This window comes from Panthera pardus, unplaced genomic scaffold, assembly GCF_024362965.1.
Source record: "Panthera pardus isolate Hobbes unplaced genomic scaffold, ASM2436296v1 HiC_scaffold_22, whole genome shotgun sequence".
Lineage (NCBI taxonomy): Eukaryota > Metazoa > Chordata > Mammalia > Carnivora > Felidae > Panthera > Panthera pardus.
This window is the reverse complement of record NW_026526788.1, coordinates 67,616,961-67,640,705: the sequence shown is the minus strand read 5'-3', so window position 1 is coordinate 67,640,705 and position 23,745 is coordinate 67,616,961. Positions and strand designations below refer to the sequence as shown.

Here is a 23,745-nt window from a genome sequence, read left to right as displayed (position 1 = left end):
ATATGTGTGTGTGTGTGTGTGTGTGTGTATATATATATATATATATATATATATATGTATGTGTGTGTGTATGTGTATATATATATATATATATACACATACACACACACACACACCCCACATCTTCTTTATCCATTCATCCATCGATGGACATTTGGGCTCTTTCCATACTTTGGCTATTGTCGATAGTGCCGCCGTTGCTGCCTGAGTTGTTAATGTTAGCCATTCTGAAAGGTGTAAGGTGGTATCTCATTGTGGTTTTGATTTGTATTTCCCTGATGATGAGTGATGTTGAGCGTTTTTTCATGTGTTGGTTGGCCATCTGGATGTCTTCCTTGGAGAAGTGTCTATTCATGTCTTTCGCCCATTTCTTCACTGGATTATTTGTTTTTTGGGTGTTGAGTTTGAGAAGTTCTGTATGTATAAATTTTGGATACTAACCCTTTATCTGATATGTCATTTGCAAACATCTTCTCCCATTCCGTCGGCTGCCTTTTAGTTTTGCTGACTGTTTCCTTTGCTGTGCAGAAGCTTTTTAGTTTGATGAGGTCCCAGTAGTTCATTTTTGCTTTTGTTTCCCTTGCCTCCAGAGATGTGTTGAGTAAGAAGTTGCTGTGGGCAAGATCAAAGAGGTTTTTGCCCGCTTTCTCCTCGAGGATTTTGATAGCTTCCTGTCTTACATTGAGGTCTTTCATCCATTTTGAGTTTATTTTTGTGTATGGTGTAAGAAAGTGGTCCAGGTTCATTCTTCTGCATGTCGCTGTCCAGTTTTCCCAGCACCACTTGCTGAAGAGACTGTCTTTATTCCATTGGATATTCTTTCCTGCTTTGTCAAAGATTAGTTGGCCATACGTTTGTGGGTCCATTTCTGGGTTCTCTCTTCTGATCCATTGATCTGAGTGTCTGTTCTTGTGCCAATACCATACTGCCTTGATGATTAAGCTTTGTAGTATAGCTTGAAGTCTGAGATTGTGATGCCTCCTGCTTTGGTTTTCTTTTTCAAGATTGCTTTGGCTATTCGGGGTCTTTTCTGGTTCCACACAAATTTTAGGATTATTTGTTCTAGCTCTGTGAAGAATGCTGGTGTTACTTTGATAGGGATTGCACTGAATACGTAGATTGCTTTGGGTAGTATCGACATTTTAACAATATTTGTTCTTCCTATCCAGGAGTGCAGGATTCTTGAACACAGTTAAGGGAAAAAATATGTTCTAAAATATGCTAAATTCTAGAGACCTTTTCTTTCAAAGACACATTATAGCATTCAAACCTACCAACTTTTAGTGGACAAGAGTAATTCAGAAGCATTGAGCCCAGATTATGTTCACGCTTCATCAAGCTAATGGAGTTGTAGGTTTAAGAGAGCTCTAATATTTTTACATATGATCTTCTCCCAAAGAAATTGCTTATTTGAACTGGAAAGTTTGTAAGTGAGGTAACTGCAGAAGGGTTTAAGGAGTTCTAAATAAACGGCTCTTTTATACTCACCTCAAGAGAAACAAGACCAGACACATCCTCAGGAATCTTTGTGAGCTGATTAGTGGCTAAATTCAATTCTACCATACTGGTCCAAGTTCCAAAATCCAAGGGAAGTGATGTCAACTGATTGTCCTGGCAAAGACAAAAAAAAAAGTAACCAAGGTAGAACCACAAAAACTAAGCTCCATATATATACCTCCCTATGGAAAGAGAATGCTTAATGAAACACAAAACTTTATTCCCCTTTTTGATATCCAAATAAAGAAATTTAAAAGCAACAAAAAATATAAGCCTCCAAAGTTTTTCAGACAGTAATTAGGTTTTTATTTTGAACTGGAAGCTTGTTCCTTATGTGATTATCAGTATTGGATATGGAAAAATAGACTATACAGACCTAACACTGAGATGTCAAAGGTTCCAGTGAAAACCAGGTTTTCCCCATTTCACAATAATATACAGCAATCATGGAATAAAATGTGGATGGTCATGAGCACAATAGAAGAAGAAACATCTAATTATAGCCCATGAGGAAACCAAATAAGCTCAGCTATTCTAGAAATACTGAGCAATAAATAGGAGAGAAAAAAGTCTAAAGAAGACAGCAAATTAAATCATTAAAACACTAATTGGAAGTATCCACAATTATACTTTAAAAATCCATATAAGAGATGGTAAAAATACATTTTTCAGTGAATAATAAAAACAGATGATGAAACAGTAGGATACTAATTTTGTTTAAAAATGAGATATATATAGGGATGCCTGGGTGGTTCAGTCAGTTGAGCGTCTGACTTTGGCTCAAGTCATGATCTCACGGTTCGTGAGTTTGAGCCCTGCATTGGGTTCACTGCTGTCATTGCAGAGCCCACTTCGAACTCTGTCCCCCTCGCTCTCTGCCCCTCCCCTGCTGGTGCTTTCTCAAAAATAGACATTAAAAAAAAAAGTAGATATTGCTATATGCAGAAAAAAGTGAAATATATGCCAGTGATTCACTATTTTTCTTCTTGCTTCTTCGTGTCTATGTCTAAACACATCTTCATCAATAACTCTTACCACACTGTTTTTGTTGGGGCTTTTGGTATCAAAAGAGGACCATCAGTACCCTGATGTTCACTAATGTGTTAACAGTGATGCTACCTCTCAGTGGTAGGATTATTTTATGTCCTTTTTGTTAATCTGTATTTTAAATTTTTTCTGCAATATACATGGATTACTTGTCTTATTTTACACAAAACCATCCATAAGAGAAATCTAAAGTAGCAAACATCCATTTGAAACCAAGTTTTTATTTTATTATAATATTTATATTTACTACCTATTCAGTATAACATTAAACAAATTTTTTAATGCTTATTTTTGAGAGAGAGAGAGAGACAGAGAGACAGAGAGAGAGAGAGACAGAGAGAGACGGAGTGCAAGTGGGAGAGGGGCAGAGAAAGAGACAAAATCCGAAGCAGGCTCCAGGCTCTGAGCTGTCAGCACAGAGCATGACGCAAGGCTCAAAGCCACGAACATGAGATCATAACCTGAACTGAAGTCATATGCTAAACCGACTGAGAGCCATCCAGGTGCCCCCACTGTAACAATTAAACTTATTAACTACTGGTAATTAATTGTATAAGGCATTTTCATTAAAAAAATTTACTACTGGTGCTTATATGAGGAGGAAAATGTCAGGTTTCATTTTGACTTCTTACAAAAAAGTTTTATTAAACATTTGTCATATTGAAGAAAAATTAAGGCAAAGATCTACTCAAACTTTTCTTATTTCACTGAAAACAACAAGCCTTCCTAAGCTAACATTATAATAATGTCATATCTATAAAAATGTATCACCAAATGCAAAAGCCAATGAACACCTGGACTGCTGCTGTTCTAAGCCTCTACTGACCATTCAGAATTAATACCATTACCACTGGTAAATCTTATGTAACTGAAATGATGAACAATACATTTTATACCTGCTTAAGATTATAAGATTATCTTGAATTTCCACTAGTTCACTTATATACTTCTAAAGAATATAAAATATGTATTTATGAACAAGTATAGATAGAATCAATAAATTGTACATTTAGACTACAGTTTAAAGAACCACAATTATGCTGAAATAGTTCACCAAAGATAAAAGAATGTAGTAAGATACAACAGAAAGAACACTTATACCTGGAAGCAGGAAATCTAGGTCTCCTGGATTCCTACACTTCAGCCATAAATTAGCTATATGGCCAATTTATTTATCATCTCTCAGCCTAAAGTTTATTCACTATAAATTAAATCATTGGAAAAATCAGGTTTCATTTCGTTCCTCCTTTTTAATGTGAAACATATTCACTGTAGAGAATATAGATAAGCAAAAAGAAACTAAAGATCACCCATCAAAAGAAAATACTTCCAAGTAATGTATCTCATAAGGGGTTAACATCCAAAATATATGAAGAATCCCTATAACTCAATAGCAAAAGAACAATCCGATTAAAAAATAGGCAGCGGATGTGGATAGACATTTTCCCAAAGACATACAGATGGCCAACAGGTACATGAAAAGATGTTCAACATCACTAGTCATCAGGAAAATGCAAATCAAAACAACAATGAGATACCATCTCACACCTATCAGAATGGTTGTTAGCAAAAAGACAAGAAACAACAAGTATTGGTGAAGATAAGAAAAATAAGAGAACCTTTGTGCACTGTTGGTGGGAATGTAAATGGGTGCAGCCACTATGGAAAATGGTATGGAGGTTCCTCAAAAAATCAAAAGTAGAATTACCATATAATCCCCCAATCCCACTTCTTGGTATTTATCTGAAGGAAATGACAACATTAACTCAAAAAGACATATGCATCCCCCTGTTCATTGCAGCATTATTTACGATAGCCAAGATACGGAAGCAACCTAAGTGTTCACAGATGAATGAATAAAGAAGTTTCAGTACACACACACACACACACACACACACACACACACAAACAGTATTCAGCCATAAAAAATCTTGTCATTTGTGACAACATGAATGGACCTTGAGAGCATCATGTTCAGTGAAGTAAATCAGATGGAGAAAGACAGATACCATATGATCTCACTTATGCAGAATCAAAACAAAACACCAAACTCAAAAATAAAAAGAACATATTGATGGTTGTCAGAGGTGAAGGTTAGGTGGAAAACTAGGTGAACAGAGTCAAAATAAGTCATGACGCTGTCAGATACAGCATGGCAGCTACAGTTAATAATACTGTATTACATATCTGAAAGTCGTTAAGAGACTAAATCTTAGAAGTTCTCATCACAAGAAAAAAAAATTCTGTAAGTATGTATGGCGATCAGTGCTAAGTAGACTTATTGTGATGATCATTTCCCAATATACAAATATTGAACCATTATGTTGTGCAACTGAAATACAATGTCAATTATTCCTCAATAAAAAAGACCATCCATAGTTCTGATATCCAAAAATAAACATTTTGATAAATGTTGGTTATATGTATACATATAAATCTACAGATATCTAGTATTTAATTATGAACGTTAAGAATAGTTTTTAAAAACTGTGGAAAGTCTTGCATGCTGTAACTTTTTTCTAGTTGATAAACTGAGAATGTTTCAACTGGCATTTAATATTCTCCTAACTAGAGTATTATTTTTAATGACTGCAGAGAATTCCATTGAAGATATAGGAGTTTTAAAAAATGAAATTTTTATTAAGTCGGTACCAATTAAACAGTTAAATAGAAAGCTCTACAATAAATATCCCTACAACTGTGCTTTTATGGACATTCATGATTATTTCTTTAGGACAAAATGCTAAAATATTTGTTATCTAATACAAATTGCCCTGAACTATCATTATCAGTTTAGACCCCATCAGCAAAACACAAGTACCTATTCTCCACACTGATAGAGAAAATGCCAATATTAATAGAAGTACTAGTAATAGGAGCAAAATTTCCCCCCTCAATACAAACAGAGGCTTACCTTCATATTTAGCTTACTTAATACTTTTGCTCTGGAGAAAATTCCAAATGGGATTTTATTGATTCGATTGTGTTCCATGTTGAGGGAATAGATGGTGGAAAACTGAGATGGACCACCTACTGGATATAACTGGAAGCAATTTCTGGCTAAGGTCAAACTGTTCAGTTTCACAAGACTTGATAGAAGACTCTGTAAACAAATAAAATAAACATAGGAATCAGAATTGTAACAAGATTTACTTCAGAGTACAGAGCGACAGTCACAAATGCCTCAAAGGGCCTTACAGGTAACAAATGACAGAGACTGGTTGGGATGGCTCTGTAATGCCTCATATAGAGCAGTCACTTCTCAGCTCTAGCTAATTGTTGCCTTCTAGGAATGTGAAGCCAACAGTCAGATTTTCAGATTTTACAAAGAACAGAAAACTCATATAAACTCTGATTTTTATTCATTGGCTTCGGCTTATTTAAAACACTCAATGAAGAAAATATGTCTGTAAGAGGTTATCTCCTGAGCGTCCAGTTTAAGAACTTTGCAGAGCAGAATCTTTGGCATCCGACAGTCCTGGGTCTGAGTCCCAGCCCTGCCACTTGCTATGTGACCAAGCCTATTCAGGTCTGAGTTAATTATCCTCTAAATTATTATTAACATAATACCTGGCTCAGAGTAAGCTGTTATGCAGTAATTTAATGGCTCCTCTAAGGAATATTCGATTCAGAAGATAACACTTCCTGATATTACATAATATTGCTTTTCCATATGGGAAAATTTCAGAGGGAAATATCCATCTATCACTCCAGTGTTTACTGCACAGAATAGCCCCATATCCCCTTACTTCAGCCTCCTACCATGTAACCACAGTGCGAGGTGTTCAGGTATTACAAAACAATCTCTGCCATTAAAAAGACTAAACCCTATTTAGAGAAATAAAGCACACGGATAGTAAAAAAATAATACATAACTGTATAATCAATAATAAATTACATGTAATTGACTCTTGTTACTCAAAGTATGTTTGAAAGAAAAGTAGCATTAGCTTGTTAGAAATCTAGACTCTTAGGTCCCACTCCTACAGAATCGATATGAATCTTAACGAGATTCCCAAGTGATTTGTAGCCCCATTAATATTTGAGAAACACTGGTATGAGCTATAAAATAGTTTGGAATTCTGGCTCTACCTTTCAGTAGCTTGTGACTTTGGGCAAAATATTTCTCCAAGCCTTAATTAATTCCTTTGTAAAATGATGATGCCTTATTTTATAAGTTGTAGTGGAGACACTTTAAAGAGATAAAATACATAGCTTTACAATCTCTAGCATATAATAAGTGCTTAAATTGTAAGTCCCTTCTCTATTTAAAGAAAAGAAGGAATACTGGAGTAACTGGAAAAGCAGGAAGAGACTGACATCTTGAAGGATGGAAAAAATTTAAATATTCAGAAGTAGAAAAAACAGTGAAAGCAGGGAAGAAACAAACCATGTGAGGTGTGTTATTTTAAATAGTGCTCAAATACCAGCTGTATACCATGAGAAAACTGAAGACTTAGTACCTGAAGTGTCAGCTGATTTGCAAGGCCAGCCGAAGGAATGAAATAACTATGTAATTGAAGGTATAATTATATGGTGAACTGAAACTTGTTCTTTATTCTTAACATTAAGCAGCTTTCAACATTTGTCTACTGATGTGCACAGATAAAAGGAAGAGCTCAGGTGAGAGTGGTGAGAAAACCGCATGGCAGTCAATTCAAGAAAAATGTCTACATCCTACTTTACAGAAACAATGCACAAAGTTTTGAGTCTCATGGCAAAAATGTTATTTTTATTATTCTTACAGCTAACTTTATGGACATTCTTCTTTGCAAACAACTGAGGGTATCTAAAAAGTGGCAACAAGAAGGCAGGTCTCCAACCTTTCATTCCTAGGTCATATGATGAAGCTTTGCAGTTGCTCACCATTGTTTTAAAGTCAGACACATGTGGATCCCCACTTAGGACTTCCACTTACCAGTTTTGTAACTTTTAGTGAATTAGACAATCAATATGTATCTCACAGTACTCCCAGAAAAATATCTAAGGTAACAAATTTGGCCAAAAACATAACTCTCCTTAAGTCTTATTACCCTTCCTAGCTGATAATACCCCAATAATTAGTACGATTATAGTGAAGAATTAAATGGGATAATCCATGTAGAGCTCCTAGCCTTACACCTTAAGCTCATGTGCTTGAATTTATTACATTCCTTTTTCTTATGTGTTTGTATCCACACTAAAACTAGTCTATTTTCAGACAGTCATCAAATGGAAAAGTATATAGTCATTTTGCTGGCTCTGATTTCAGCCATGAGCCCCAACTGAAACCACTTTCCTGATTTTACATGCCTAACCCAGCTTGAATGTCTAGTAAGTGCTGTCTAATGGATTTTATTGTTTTCCTTACTGTGCTCATTATAAATGCAGATAATTACATATTTGCATTAGAAATATGCTGCTTCCAAAGCACACAGACCACTTTTTTTAAGTACTTATTTGAGACTTAATGCTTTCCCAGATTTGGACAAGGCCAGTCAAGGGTTTTCCCCAGAGCTTCTCTATCTGCAAACAGGCCAGTTTAAATACATGTGCACACACACGCACACACCACTTCTTCCACAGCAAGACTGAAGAGAGCTGTTCTCTTTATAATTCTCTTATCAAAAATAAATCTTGACTAATTTCAGTCGCAAAATATTTTATGTGAAACTACTCAGCACAATGTCTGTATCCTAAGAGATACCCAATTATTAGTTTCCCCCCACATATAAGTGGATATAAAAAAAAATTTTAATTTTCTCACTTTTTGAAATTTAATAAGTACCCAGTCTTTGTATTTAGTCTTATAGACATTGTAAAAGTAGTCAGTCTTATTTAAGCTCACATCCTAAAAGAATCCCAACAAGGTCTAAATACTGTGCTAATTACTGTTAGCAAAGGGGATGATATTAAATAGTAGAACCCCACCCATTTTTACCATTCTAAATTACCGCTAGCAAAGAAAGACAAAAATCCAGACAGTCTAGCTGTTAGGGCTGTATCTACAATCTGTGGATTCTATTCCTTATCCTATTTAAAACGCAGGGTGAGATACTGTCACACAGCAGTGGCAGTAAACTGGTCCATCCTAGAAGACTACAATCCTGGAAAACTCATTTTTGTACTCTGATCAGTATTCTAAAAATCCAAACAGCCAGAATAACAGAAGCAAAATTAATAGGTACTACTTTTTTCTGTATCCCTAAGAAATCAATTAAATACATTTTATAAACTAATCACTACAAGTTCATAGCTTCATGTACTCAAATTGTTATAAATCATAGTATGTATCTGAAAATATCCACCCAAAGCAACTTTATTTTTAACGTTTATTTATTTTTGAGAGAAATAGAGAGACAGAGAGAGACAGAGCAAGCGCACAAGCACCAGCATGGGAGGGGCAGAGAGAGAGAGGGGGACACACAATCCAAAGCAGGCTCCAGGCTGTCAGCACAGGGTCCAATGCTGGGCTCAAAGTCACAAACCGTGAGATCATGACCTGAGGCAAAGTTGGGACACTTACCCGACTGAGCCACCCAGGCGCCCCCAAAATACCTTTATTTTAAATTCAAATACACACACACACACACACACACACACACACACACACACACGCACGCACACGGGAAAACTAGAAATAGTCTAAGACTTTTTTGCAAAGCTCAATCAATTAAGCCCATAATTCCATTCTTTTATTTGTTAGAATACTACAGTAAGATAGTATGCTTGAAAAACCATAAGCAAACATACAAGTTGTGGGTATGATAAAATCATATATAGCAAAAGAAGGAAAGACAAAAGAATATTGCATTCTGCCCAATAAATCTCTAAGCAAAATAAGTGAAAATATTTTTTCATAGAACAAAACCCAAATTAAAAATAATGTGTTAAAAAATAACAAATTTTGGTGACTGGCATATGCTAAATAGGCTTTAATATTATTGTATACGCAGGGTAATAATATGGGTCATGGAAGTGTTGTGGCTAATATTAATCTGATTAATAAATAGTATGTTCTATTCTATGTAGCTCATTCCTTTCTTGTATGATCTTTCTATAGGACTTCTTAAAATAACTGAACTGGGTGGGGTAGAGTTTTAAAACAACTAACCATACAACTTTTCCTTGATAGCATTTGCTGTCAATTCCAAAATGACACAAGCAAGATTTCTACGGGAAAGCAGCCACTGATCTCTCACTTTAGTTTCTCTCTTTTATACACAAAAAAAGAAAAAAATTAGTGTGTTCCTATAATCATACCTATTCTTTCTTCTTTGGAATATTTATCTTAGTGATGGCTAAATGTCTGTAGCATGCTCATTATTTAAACAATCTCAATAATCAAATTATTCACCCAGCTGTAAAGATTTACCACCTCTCACCTCTGGTAGAGCAGAAATGTTATTGTTCTCTAAATTCAGCTCTTCAAGGGCACTGCATTTTGCCAAGGATCTGGGTATTGCTGACAATCTGTTGTATCTCAGACCAAGACGACTTAAACTGGACAGGTTTCCTGTGAACACAAAAAAGAATTTTTTTTTTAAAATCTGATGAACTTGTCACTCTCCCTGGCAGTAATATGAATTACTGTGAAGTACTATTTCAGCAGGATCCTTAATTCCTAGCACCAAGGAACTACACACTACCCTTTCAATTAGGATGAAACTGAAACCACTTTTGTGTCCACTTGTCTTAGAGAAATAATGAAATACACAGTCATAAAGTCAATTTTAAAAATGAATTATTACAAACTATTGGCATACTTTAATAACAAATTGACCTATTTAGATATGGCCTAATTGAATGACAAAGTACTGTATGTTTTAAATTTATAATAATCATCCCATTTGTATATATGGGATCTTGATCCAACAAAGAACAATGGTTATATATAAAAATGTTCATGTAATTTTAAATAAATTTCCAAATTTCTAAAATGGCATTATTTAAAATACAAATGCACAATTATTCTGTGAGATTGGAAAGGTTCAGTATTTTTCATGAGTTTAAATACAAACGTTCCAAAATTTCTGAAGATCAACCTGATGGTAAAAATTTTCTGAATTTTTCTTTTAAATTCCTTTACATTAAAATTTTTTTAGAAAGTTAAAGTTATATTCTCTCTTAATAATCTAAGCATAACCAATTTAAGCACAAATTAGCTATAACTGAATACATTAAAAAGCAGAGTAGAAATATAGGCTAGTTTATTGGCAAGTTACATGTAAGCTTACATAGATGAATATGAGGATACCTGCCATCATAAAAAATTTAATCAAACTTGATTTCCCAAACAATATACACTAGAGAACAAGTTTATTTTTGATACCAGAAAGGGGGGGAAAAAGGTAACAGTTGCAAGAATTTAGTTCAATGTAACTATTTGACATGGCTGGTTAATTTCTTTTCTGACTTCACATTACAACTGCTGCTGTCACATTTTTAGATGGGCCAGGTTTAAATGTCAAATGTAGCCTCTAGTTTTAAATTGAACAGTATTACTAATGTTAAAAAAATTACAGCAGTAGATACCTCCTGTGCCACACTTAACTTTTTGGAGACCAATATTTTTTTTTTTTTTTTAACGTTTTTTATTTATTTTTGGGACAGAGAGAGACAGAGCATGAATGGGGGAGGAGCAGAGAGAGAGGGAGACACAGAATCGGAAACAGGCTCCAGGCTCCGAGCCATCAGCCCAGAGCCTGACGCGGGGCTCGAACTCACGGACCGCGAGATCGTGACCTGGCTGAAGTCGGACGCTTAACCGACTGCGCCACCCAGGCGCCCCTGGAGACCAATATTTTGATGTCTGTCAACTTCTACCAACTTTCTGAAGTCTTCCCATTTCTTTCTCTTTGCTTTGACCATTTCTCAGAAAGTTATTGGGTAACTTTCTTTCTGAGATGTAACATTACCACAGTACTTACAGAAAACACATAATTAGCTTTTAACACAAATTAAGCCCTGGAACCCCACGAGGGCGGTCACTACGCCTCATAATCCTATCTAGTCATCACTCATCTGCATCGTTCCCTCTTGCTGAAGAGATCAGTGATTAAAGTTGTAAAAAATGATTAAACAGAGCCAATTCTTACTCTTTACGTCTCCAAGACAATAATTAGTCATTCATAAAGTATTCTGACAATACCATAAATCTAGCCAGCATTATATAATGCAGAAAAACTTAGCAAACATTTCAATTCCTGTAGGAATTGTAATTAGATCTATTCCAGAGGTATGTTATTTTCATTTACATTACTTTCTTATGATAGTGTCTGGAAACTGGGCCAATAGTTTGCTGGTTCTGTTTAAGCAAGATTCCAATAGGCAGAAAACTGAATTCAAAAGCAACAATAAAAACTATCACTTAACAAAAACAAATCAATTTTGTCTTTAAAATGTTTTCTAAATTAACTAAGGATGCTTCACTAGAATCTTTCTAATGACATTCTGGTAAGACGTGTCAATTTTGGAGGGGGAAAAAAACAAGCTGAGGCTTGGAGGACTTTCCAAAGCCCCAGAGAATTTAGAGAATAGAAATAAGGGCAAGAATAATATTTACTATTGTTATTACTGTATTATGACATTGAATATGATACAAATGTTTCTTAAAAGTTGGGTTGGCAAAAATAAAATAAGCTGTTTTATGATGAAATGTTAATTATAGTCATATTTGTAGTGACAAAAATGGGGTCAACCTATTTACTCAAGAATACATGAAGAATTACTTAAACTGGAGACACCACAGTGTCAGACAAAACAAAGGATTTTACATGATCTATAGGACTCTGGGAAAGTTACTTAACTGAGACTATTTCCTCTTCCATAAAGTGGGGATAACACCAAATATTCCACAGTGTGGTTCTAAGGGTTAAACAATGTGCATAAGATATGTAGCACAATGAGTGATACATAACAGATGGTCAAAACATGATTTTATTCTATAGAACATGTCTATATTCTGCTATATCCTATACCTATTAAAATTATGTTACAAAAATTTTAAGATGTGACTTTATGATGTTAAGTGAAAAAAGGTAATAAAAATTATGCATTTTGTATGATCTCAACAATGTAAAAAACAAGTGGAAAAGAGTGGAAAGAAAATATCAAAACTAAAGTTATCTCTATGTGGTAGAATTACCGAAGGTTAAAATGTTTTTCTTTGAACTTGCCTTTTCCTAATTTTCTATAGCTTTGTCATTTATAATTTTTTTAAATGTTTTTATTTATTTTTGAGACAGAGAGAGACAGAGCATGAGCAGGGAAGGAGCAGAGAGAGAGGGAGACACAGAATCGGAAGCAGGCTCCAGGCTCCGAGCCATCAGCACAGAGCGCGATACGAGGCTCGAACTCACAGACTGTGAGATCATGGCCTGAGCCGAAGTCGGACGCTCACCCAGGCGCCCCTATAGCTTTGTCATTTAAAAACATTTTGATAAAGAAAAATCTGTAATTCTAAAGTATTTTAATTTTAAAATCTGCAAAATCTTTTACCATTCTTTTTTTGAATGAGTATTTTACATTATGGAGAGGTTTTATACTAATGTAGAGGTAAGACATTTGGACACTTTACATTGTGAGGCTCATCTTCTGCATAAAGGGTAGATATGAGATAAACTGCAAAAACAGAGTGTGGTGGTTTGAATTCTTAGATAGACACCCTGATTAAAAAGAAAAAAGGCAAAAGATGATAAAATACCTAAGAAACAGCAGAAAGAACCATCTGAGGGTAATAAGCATGGACTTTAGCATAAGATATGGGAAGAGACTTACCAAAGCCACCAACTAGTTACTGGCAAAGCAAGAATCAAACTCAGAGGGCTCCTTATATCAAGTAATCATTCTTCAAGATCTCTACTGATTGTGCTCCAGTTTGCTTGTTATACCTCTTGACACAGAAGCAAAATATGTTCATTCTTACTCCCATGCTGTTGGTCCATGCTGTAGTGCTCGTGGAATACATTTTTATTCCATACGGAGTCCAACAGATTCATTCATTTACGAAGCTTTCCCTGGCCATTCCATCAAGATCTCATTGATTTTCCTGTACACTGGACTTATGGCTGTATACTGTTTTCACTATAAGATGGCATTTAATTATACTTGTTTTTATGTTGTCATTTCATAGATGAGTTACCTCCACCCAATAGACAAACCCCTTTAAGTAACAGACCTTACATACTTCTATCTCCCCACAGAGTATGCTTCAGTGCTAAGCACACAGCAGGCCTTCACTCATACTATCTTTTTTTCTTTAATGTTTATTTATTTATTTTGAGAGACAGAGAGAGAGAGAGAGAGAGAGAGAGAGCGTGAGCGAGCGCGTACAGAACCCGAAGTAGGGGATGATCTAAAAAACCATGAGATCATGACCTGAACCGAAATTAAAAGCCTGATGCTTAACGGGCAGATGCTTAACTGACTAAGCCACCCAAGTGCCCCTATTCTGATTTTGAAAGTGAGAAATTCAAAAGTTATTTTGCTTTTGGACGATAAATTTTAGGAATCTGCTTCTATTTATTGGGCTTTTAAGTTGATAAGCATTTAGAATTTGGTTACCATAACTAATCTTTTGTTATTAGAGAAAGCTTCTAGGTCTTGATCAGAATTAAAAATGTTTAAAATATTGTATTTCTGTACTATTGTACTCTTAACAGTGATTGAATGAAGCATGTCAACTGATGGAACAAAATTATGGAGTCTTTGCACTTTACTCTTCAGGCAGATTTCAAAGACTCCTTGGCAAATGCTTCAGCCTTTTATTAAATGCAACAGGTTTCTTCCACAGGCAAAGCAGTGGTATGAAGGACAGAAAGGGATGGTCTGTCTTACTTCCATTTTTTTCCCTAAGGTTGACTGCCTTTTTTACCTTTAACTTCATATAGCAAATTAAACTTTTACTATAACATTTTGAAGCTCTTTAAAATCAGATGTTATCACTGTGTGTAGAAAAATTTCCACCTTGACCAGCCTTGTAGCTATAGTGGCCAGAGGGCATGGGAGAGGCAAAGAATAAAATATTCCTTCCTTCCTTCCCTCCCTATTTTAAAATGAGAACCAAAGAAAAGCATCTCATATAATTTTAAGATTTTACATTTTGCTCCCTAATAGAGAGAGGAGGACAAATAGTAAAATGTTTTAGTTTCTACAGTATTAAAAAGTATGAATGGCGGTGCCTGGGTGGCTCAGTCAGTTAAGTGTCTGACTCTTGATTTCAGCTCACGTCATTATCTCAGGATTCCAGAGATCAAGCCCCAATTCGGGCTCCTGCTGAGCATGGAGCCTGCTTGGGATTCTCTCTCCCTCTGTTTCTGCCCTTCCCCACTCATGTGCTTTCTCTTTCTCTCTCAAATAAATAAATAAAAATAAAAATAAAAATAAAAATAAAAATAAAAATAAAAATAAAAAAAGTTAGAACAGGTTTCTTTAAAAATTATAAAATGAGGGGAGCCTGCGTGGCTCAGTGGATTAAGCATCTGACTTCAGCTCAGGTCATGATCTCACGGTTCAGGAGTTTGAGCTCTCCCATCCGGCTCACTGATAACAACTCAGAGCCTGGAGCCTGCTTCAGATTCTGTGTGTGTGTCTCTCTCTGCCCCTCCTCCCCTGCTTGCACTCTGTCTCTGTCTTTCTCAAAAATAAATACGATCTTGTATCTCCCTCTCTTTCTGCCCCTCTTGTGCTTGTGCTCTCTCAAAAATAAACATTAAAAAAATTTACAAAATGAAAATGATGTAGTCAAAATGCCACATGACATTATCTAATACAGAAATTAGTGGTTATTTAAGCAAAAATAGTACCTCCAACTTTCTTGAACTTTTTCTTTTTCCTTTTTTGTGGGGTAGAAGAAGTTGAACTTCCAAAACTGTAATCTGTAAGAATATGCTATTCTGATGAACAGCTCACATTTGTGAAGCCCTTACCACTTTACTGAGAGCATGGCATGTTCAGAGTCATCCACATTTTGCCAAAATCCATTACTCTCAAAAAAAAGAAGGGTGAAATATCAAAACTCTCTTGTGCCAGAAAAAAAAACCTGGACATCAGAAATCTGATATTTACTGTGATTCACCCGCTGCAGTGGTTTCAACTCTAACCTCTTTCAGTAAGCAGGTTTTACCACAAACTAAACCACAGCCTAGAAATCAAGCCATAGCTTGCTTTAATGTTGAGCCATTGTGACTAAGAAATAAAATCAATGTTGCTGAGCTTCTGTGTATAAATGTAGGCTGATCACTGCCAATCACTGGCATTTAGCTTTAAGTGCTTAACTTTAAATGTAAGTTGTTCTGTGCTCTGCTCTGACAGCTTGCTTTCTTATGCTGTCACATTTTTAAATTACAGCAACATCAAATGGCTATGAATTAAAATTGGATGCTTTTAACTTCAGCAAATATAATCAGCACCTTTAGGTTAATTCAGTATAACTTTTGAGTAAATTTCTTACTCAAATGATCTTAATCTTATTTTAACAAAGTCTCAAAAAAAAAAAAAAAAAAACCAAATCAGAAAAGACACACAGTTTTAATGATTAAATAATGTCAAAGGTTTTTTTTTCCAGAAATGGTGAACTAAGAAACTAAAATCAAACTGAAAAGCAAGCAATATAAAGAATTCTTAAATGAAAACCTAAAAGAATGCCACAATTAAAAAGAAAACTAGTAAAGCTGCAATATGAATTTGCACTGCAATTACCTAAAACGTAATTATTAAAACTCTACTTGTTGCTATAACCATAATTACTGTAACATTTCTTCAGAGCCCAGTGCAACAAAAGATCTCTGAATTGTTCTGTGCTCCAGCCTCCAAGGCCAGGTCTTGTTGCAGATTTCTTTCTTTATCTCATTTGAGAAGAAATAGAAAATAAAACATTTTTTCCAATTTCAGACCTTTCACCACTATCCACCGCTGGTTTCAGAAAATCACCAGAGTTATCTCAGAAGGCTTTAACGAAACAAAATGGCTGCTGTAATGAAGTTTAATTATTTTTAGTCATAACTGACTCTTGAATGGGAAAATATTTACATGAAAAAGAATATACTTTTTACTCAGCAGGGCAGACTAACGGTTAAATCAGAGAGACTGTAAATATGTTTTTAAGTCCTCTCTCACTTAACTGCAACCAGCTGTCCCCTCCCCACTTCCTTCTGTCTCTTCTTCACAGAACAAGGTGTAAATGGCAGTGACTACCGCCAACCAGTGATAACTACTCTAGGAGGGTCCATGTTAATTAAAGAAAGGGGTAAAAACATCTTGGTCTACTTGTAAGAAAAAAAAGGCAAGGAAATAAAGTGATTTTTAGAAAACTGACTGTCAGGTGACAATTAAAAGATCTCATTTCAATTGTGAATTAGGGCAAGTTTCTCTGGTCCAGAAAAAAGAGAGAAGAGCAGCTGCTCAGGACTCAAATCAACTGTGCAGGACAGGTGTTCATTTTTGTTTGTTTGTTTTTCATTTTAAGTTATACTTTTCAAGAAGCAGACTAGGAAAAAAAAGGAAAAGTATCAGAAGAACCATATTCCAGTTAGTTTGCTACTAAATGTTTTGGGGTGAATTTCTCTTCTCCAATAAACAAGAGGAAGAATCTCAAAGGTCAATTAAGACTGTTGAGATTTATAACAGACCAAGACCCAAATGTTCAAATTTCTCACCAAATCTCAACCTTCTGCTATACAAAATACTGGGGATGAGAGGGATGGAAAAGGCAAAGTAATTATTTTTAATAATAATAAATGACAGTATTACAGGGGCACCTGAGTGGCTCAGTTGATTGTCTGACCCTCGATTACAGCTCAGGTCATAATCTCATGGTTTGTGAGTATGGGCCCCACATAGGACTCTGTGCTGAGAGCATAGGACCCTGCTTGGGATTCTCATTCTCTCTCTCTCTCTCTCTCTCTCTCCTTCCCATTCTTGGGCGCTCTGTCTCTGTCTCTCTCAAAATAATAAACTTAAAAAAATGACAATATTATAAAAAATTATAATAAACATTACTTATTCACTTTGCCATTATTTGGATTAACAGTTATAAATACTCCGTTTGCTGAAAACTATCAAAGCATATAAAAATAAATAAAATATTAATTTTTTTCTTATTGTCGGGGCACCTGGGTGGCTCAGTTGGTTAAGTGGCCAACTTCAGCTCAGGTCATGACCTTGCGGTTCAGGAGTTTAAGCCCCATATTGGGCTCTGTGCTGACGGCTCAGAGCCTGGAGCCTGCTTTGGACTCTGTGTCTCCTTCTCTCTGCCCCTCCCCTGCTCATTCTCTGTCTCTCTCTCTCTCTCTTTCTTAAAAATACACATTAAAAAAATTTTTAATAAAATTTTTCTTATTGTTAATATTTCAGTTCTCATTGATTTCCAATACATACTTGTAACCTGATCACATAGAATATGCTAGAAGCGAGGCATTTGTGTTATTCTGAGATGATATCTTAACCACAACAGATTAATAATGAAGTCAAATGTTTTCATATTAATAAACATACTTAAAATATAGTAATTCTGATAGAAGAAGAGATACATACAATTAAGAAATCCAGGAGAAAGGCGGCTACATGGAGAAGTCACTCTTTGTCAGAGGAAGTAAATCCAAGACACCCTGACCCTAGTCCTAGTAAATGGAAGATTTTATCATCCACTACCACCTATACTTCCTCTTTTTGCCAGGGCTGTTCATTTTTGTACTTTAATTTCATCCCCCTTTGATTGTTATTTAACATAACAGAGATATAGACACATGCATAAAATATTAAACAAAACATTGTTGGACTATTTAAGAGTAAGAACAGGGCTGATTGAGGAACAAACCCTATATATATCCATTTGATCAGCTGAAAGAGTAGAGGAAATTATGTGGGTATTTAAGAGAAAGATCATAAGCAGAGACACCAAGAAGTATAAATAAAGGCCCCTACACTAGAACTTGCCTGATAACGCTTAAGGACCAATAAAGTGTTAGCATCTATAATATCCTAAGAAATATACAGTGACTAAGCATCAGTGAGAGGGATATGAGTATTAATACCAGTTCAAGCATCTTTAACTTTGGTTTCCCTAGCTGATTTGCAATAAATAACCTTTATTTTTCTTTCTACAACCGAGCAAGACTTTAATTTTATAAAAGAAGTTGCTTTTTTAAAGTGCTTTTATATAACATTCCACTGAAAACTGATCATGTTAAGATTATGCATTATTCTTTCTTTTTTCCTTTACTGTTGCCATTAGTTGGCTGTTTAGAACAAGCAAACTTACAGACCTATCTTTCAATGTAGGAATATACAATCTATGTAAATAGGTCTACATAACCCAAGAAAACTATAATAAGTATATAAACTACATAAAACTATCAAAATTAAACCTATGTGTTGAGTTGGCTCAGAGTATCCCAGGTAAATGGACCATGAAAGATCAACACTAAAAAATTATAATAGAGTTCTTAAATATACTAGAGTTCTTGAATTTCAGAAATGAAGAAAAGTACTCTGCATGGCCAGGCAAAAAGATTAAGTCACTTGCAATGGGGAAAAAATTGAACTGGCCTCATACTTTTGTACATTCAATGCCAGAAGACAGTAGAACTCTCTCTTAGTTTTACAAAGATTCTTAAAGTAAACAAAGCTGGACCCAATGATTTTTATATCCATCCAAACTGTTCAAATATAAAGATTACAAACAGAGATGCCTGGGTGGCTGAATCAGTTAACTGTCTGACTCTCAGTTTTGGTTTAGGTCATGACCTCATGGTTCGTTGAGTTCAAGCCCTGAATCAGGCTCTGTGTTGACAGCACAGAGTTTGCTTGGGATTCTCTCTTTCTCTCTCAAAATAAATTAATTAATTAAAAAAAAAAATAAAGGCTACAAACATTCTATAACTAGGGAACGGTTATTTATGAACTGTTTCTAAGAAAACACTACAAGACTGACTTAAGCCAACCAAGAGATGACTGGGACAACCATGGCAACACAACTGTCAATGAACATGAAGATGAAAAAGAACCAGAGATCAGTCAGCACAAGATATACCATGAATGTCCCAACAGTGTAACACAAATTAGGAGGAAATAAGGACAAAAAAGGACAGGTAGTAGAATAAATTTACTGATTGCCTCATCTATGTCACTCCACTCAGTAAACACAGAACACATATTCAGCTGCACATGGAAGACTTATCACATACTGAGCCATAAAAGAAGTCTCAATAAATTTAAATGATTCAGGTCACAAGTTATGTTTTCAATCACAACAGAATTACATTAGAAATCATGAACAGAAAACCCCTTGGACAATTGTCAGATACTGGGAACTAAATAACGCACTTCTAAATAAATCACAGATCACAGAAGAAACGAAAAAGTAAATTAGAAGGTATTTTGAACAAAACCAAAGAGAAAAACACAATATATCAGGATTTGGGGAATGGTACTAAAGCAGTACATAAGGAGAAATTTATAGCACTAGATACATGTATGAGAAGAAATCTTCAAAGTAACAGCATACAACACAAATTAAATATGTCCGTATGTAGTACAAACTCTACCTCACATCAATGACATCAAGCTTCCACTATAAGAAACCCAAAAAGAATAAAACTCATAGCAGATAATAAAGGCCAAAGTGGAAATCAATGAAATAAAAGTCAAAGAAACAGAGAAAATCAATAAAATTTAGAGATGATCAATATAATTGATACAATCTAATCAAACAGGAAAAGAGAAGATCTAAGTTACTACTAAGTTACTGATATCAGGAATGAGAGTATAGATTCTATAATACTACCATATTATTATTAATAAGGGAGTATTATAAACAATTTTATGCCTATTAAATGTGACAACTTAAATGAAATGAACCTATTCCTTGAAAGACATAAATGATTATGTTTGCTCAAGAATAAAGTGATAACCTAAACAGCTCTCTTTTAAGGAAACAAATTGTTTTTAAAAGCATTCCTACAAAGAAACATCTGGACCCAGGTGGCTTCACTGATGAATCTTACCACAGCTTAAAGGAAGAAATAATGATAATTTTATACAAACTGTTCCCAAAACTGAAGAGTAGAAAACACTTCCATACTTACTATATGTAACCAGCATTACCCTAAAACTGAAACTAGACAAAGACAAGTTTTAGAACATTATATGTGACTAGAAGGTATATTCAAAGCAATTACGTAAATCTAATTTTTAAAACTACCAGAATGTATCTTTTTTCACTATGTCTTCTTGGTAAGCAATGTCAATCATATTAGCTGGGTTTTTGTCAAGTTCAGGGCAAGATTATAAAAGTGTATTTTATTAGTTTCTTCATTGTATTACTTATATTCTCTTTCTAGAACTCCTAGTCTTGTCTCCTGAGACTCTTTTTCAATTATTTTGTATCTATTTCAAATATTTTGTATCTTCTTTTTGTTCCAGATTCTAAGGGACTTCTTCCACTGATCCTACACCATCGCTCTTTTGGTCTTTGGATGTGTTCATTATATTATACAGTATTTCCTTTAAAGTTAAACTTTATATGGCAAGGATATTTCTAAGCAAAGTATTCTTTGTTTCTTTTTTATATCAGCCTGATCATGTTCTATAGATCTTTTCTCTTTTTCCTCAAGGGCCATTTTTCTTTGTTTTTTTTTGGCCATTTCAATAGATTTTAGAGAGAAAAGGAAGAAAGAATTGCATTCAGTCTCTATTGAACCAGAAATTGGGATTCTTTTATTTACACAGGAAATCTGGTAAAATTACTATGAATATTAGTAGAGCAATTCACTATATGCTGTACATCATCTTGCCTTTCAGAGATGAATCTAATGCAGTTAACTAGACTGCATCCAAAGACTAGACTGCATCCAAACACATCCAAAGACTAACTAGAACACTTAGTCTTACAAATAACAATGTGATATAAAGAACTCTGGACCAAGAATCACAAAGATACAGGTTCTAATGGCTAGCTATTACATCCTAAAGAAGTCTCAGACTGCTTTCCCGTGAAGAAATAGTAGTCCTGTAACCTAGAACAATTTAATATAACTTATTTAAAAATTTTTTAATGACTGCTTCTGTTTCAAGTAACAGTAGACTAGGTAATTCAGACAAACCCTTCCACTGAAAAAAATTTAAAACTCTTCCAAAACAAAAGTCACAGAGCTAACAAGATAATGACTAATAACCAGGGCAGAAATCAGGTGGGAACCCAAAGAAATAAGCAAAATAATGGAGAAAATTTTGTCCTAAGAGTGCTTCTCTAACTAGAAGATTCAGCTAATTGGGCATGTTTCTGCCAAGAGTCAAAATCTACAGCCAGCCAAGGGTGGAGAGTCCAGAAATCAATGTCAACAGCTAAGGGCTGTACCTTAGCACTAAGAGTAAACCAAAGTAAAACAGCCCTCCAATTAGTCTACACGGTACTTTTGAATGACGAGGGACCAGAAAAATCTCAAACCTTAGAACACAGAAGCATTCAAGTGGTCCCTTAGGTACCTGACAGAAACAAACGAAAATCTTTCTGGAGAAAGATATCACCATCATAGGCCTCTTATGATTTAGTAACAGAACCACATAAATATTCATTATAGAAATTATAAAAATTAAGTACAGGTATAAGTTTCCTAAATAAACATTATAGTATCCTTATAACAAACTAATAACTAAAAAGGTGTCCAAACTTTTTAAAATTTCTTTTACTGGTTTGTACAACTATATGGGCATTTAGAAAGATAAACATGACTCTATAAATATAAAACATATCACAACAAGCACTTCCAACTTTTGGAGGCTGTGGCTAGGTCTTTGAAACACATTTTGTACGTCAAGACATCTCTTATCTTAGTCCCTTCAATAGCAGAGATGAACAAACTTTAAGCTATGTTGGCCAAGATTTTAAAAACTGAACAGTAGTGGTTTTATTTTTCAGTGTGGTTTGCTTTAGCAAAGGGACCACACCCTATATAATAGCATGCAACATTCTGAAATAAGCAAAAACAAAAAATGCACTCATTCTGCAATTTAAGCAGTTATAAAATATATATTCAATATCCAATATTCAACATTCTTTTTTATAGTCTAATTGAACTCCTTTCCTAAAACCTAATTATTTTCTTCACCAAGAAATGGAAATAAAAACCACTTTTAAAATACTCTCTTTTAGAAGTTTTACTACTTTAATGGTAATTTTAATCTTTTAACTTTTCTTATAGAAATGGATCAAAAATAGTCTTTTTAATGTCCAAGTAGTTACAAATGACTATCAGTATCTTCTCTCTCCATTCATACCTATAGTATCTGGGAGGTCTAGCAGTTCATTGTGCTGCAAGTCAAGGTTGGTTATCTGTGTGCAGTTTCCAATCTCCTTTGGGAGGTGTTCAAGTTGATTGTGAGCTACATCCAGCGTAATGAGGTTACATAATTCACCTGTAAAATTGACCAACATAAAAATTTAACAAGAATTATTAATGAATATATTAAATAAAACTGAAAGAAAACTTCATGTTTTTTATCATAATTATACTTTCTGAAAAGGTAACAAACACAAGATCTGAAACTGTTAGAAAATGACAGCTTACAAATATTAAATCATTATGTTGTACACCTGGAACTACTGTAATGTTATCTGTCAATTATACCTCAATAATGATAAAAAAGAAAATGACATCTAATAAAGTTAAAATGATTATAAATGACTACCAATCAATATAAATGACGACAAATATTATACACATAGATTCAAGTAACCAATTCAACCACATTTATGTTTGTAAATTCCATACTTTAAATAGAGCTCACCAATTTTTTTTTTAATAATTTTTTTTTTCAACGTTTTTTATTTATTTTTGGGACAGAGAGAGACAGAGCATGAACGGGGGAGGGGCAGAGAGAGAGAGGGAGACACAGAATCGGAAACAGGCTCCAGGCTCCGAGCCATCAGCCCAGAGCCCGACGCGGGGCTCGAACTCACGGACCGCAAGATCGTGACCTGGCTGAAGTCGGACGCTTAACCGACTGCACCACCCAGGCGCCCCTAGAGCTCACCAATTTTTTAACCAAATTCAACACAAAATATCAAATTCATCTTGAGTTCAATTTGACGGTCAGGTCACCTTCTATCTCAAAACATATATGCTTTCAAATAGGCATACATTCTGATGTCACAGAAATGTACAAAGTGAGGGGCACCTGAGTGGCTCAGTCAGTTAAACGTTGGACTTCGGCTCAGGTCGT

The 23,745-nt window shown here is 34.8% G+C and overlaps 1 protein-coding gene across 1 annotated transcript in view; it reads right to left on the bottom strand.

The window, feature by feature from the left end:
* SHOC2 (SHOC2 leucine rich repeat scaffold protein) overlaps positions 1-23,745 on the bottom strand; it is a 107,610-nt gene that overhangs the window by 6,578 nt on the left and 77,287 nt on the right. Inside the window, 4 exon segments of the mRNA XM_019459424.2 lie at positions 1,489-1,611; positions 5,459-5,647; positions 9,909-10,039; positions 22,801-22,938. Coding sequence (XP_019314969.1) covers positions 1,489-1,611; positions 5,459-5,647; positions 9,909-10,039; positions 22,801-22,938 — 581 coding nt within the window.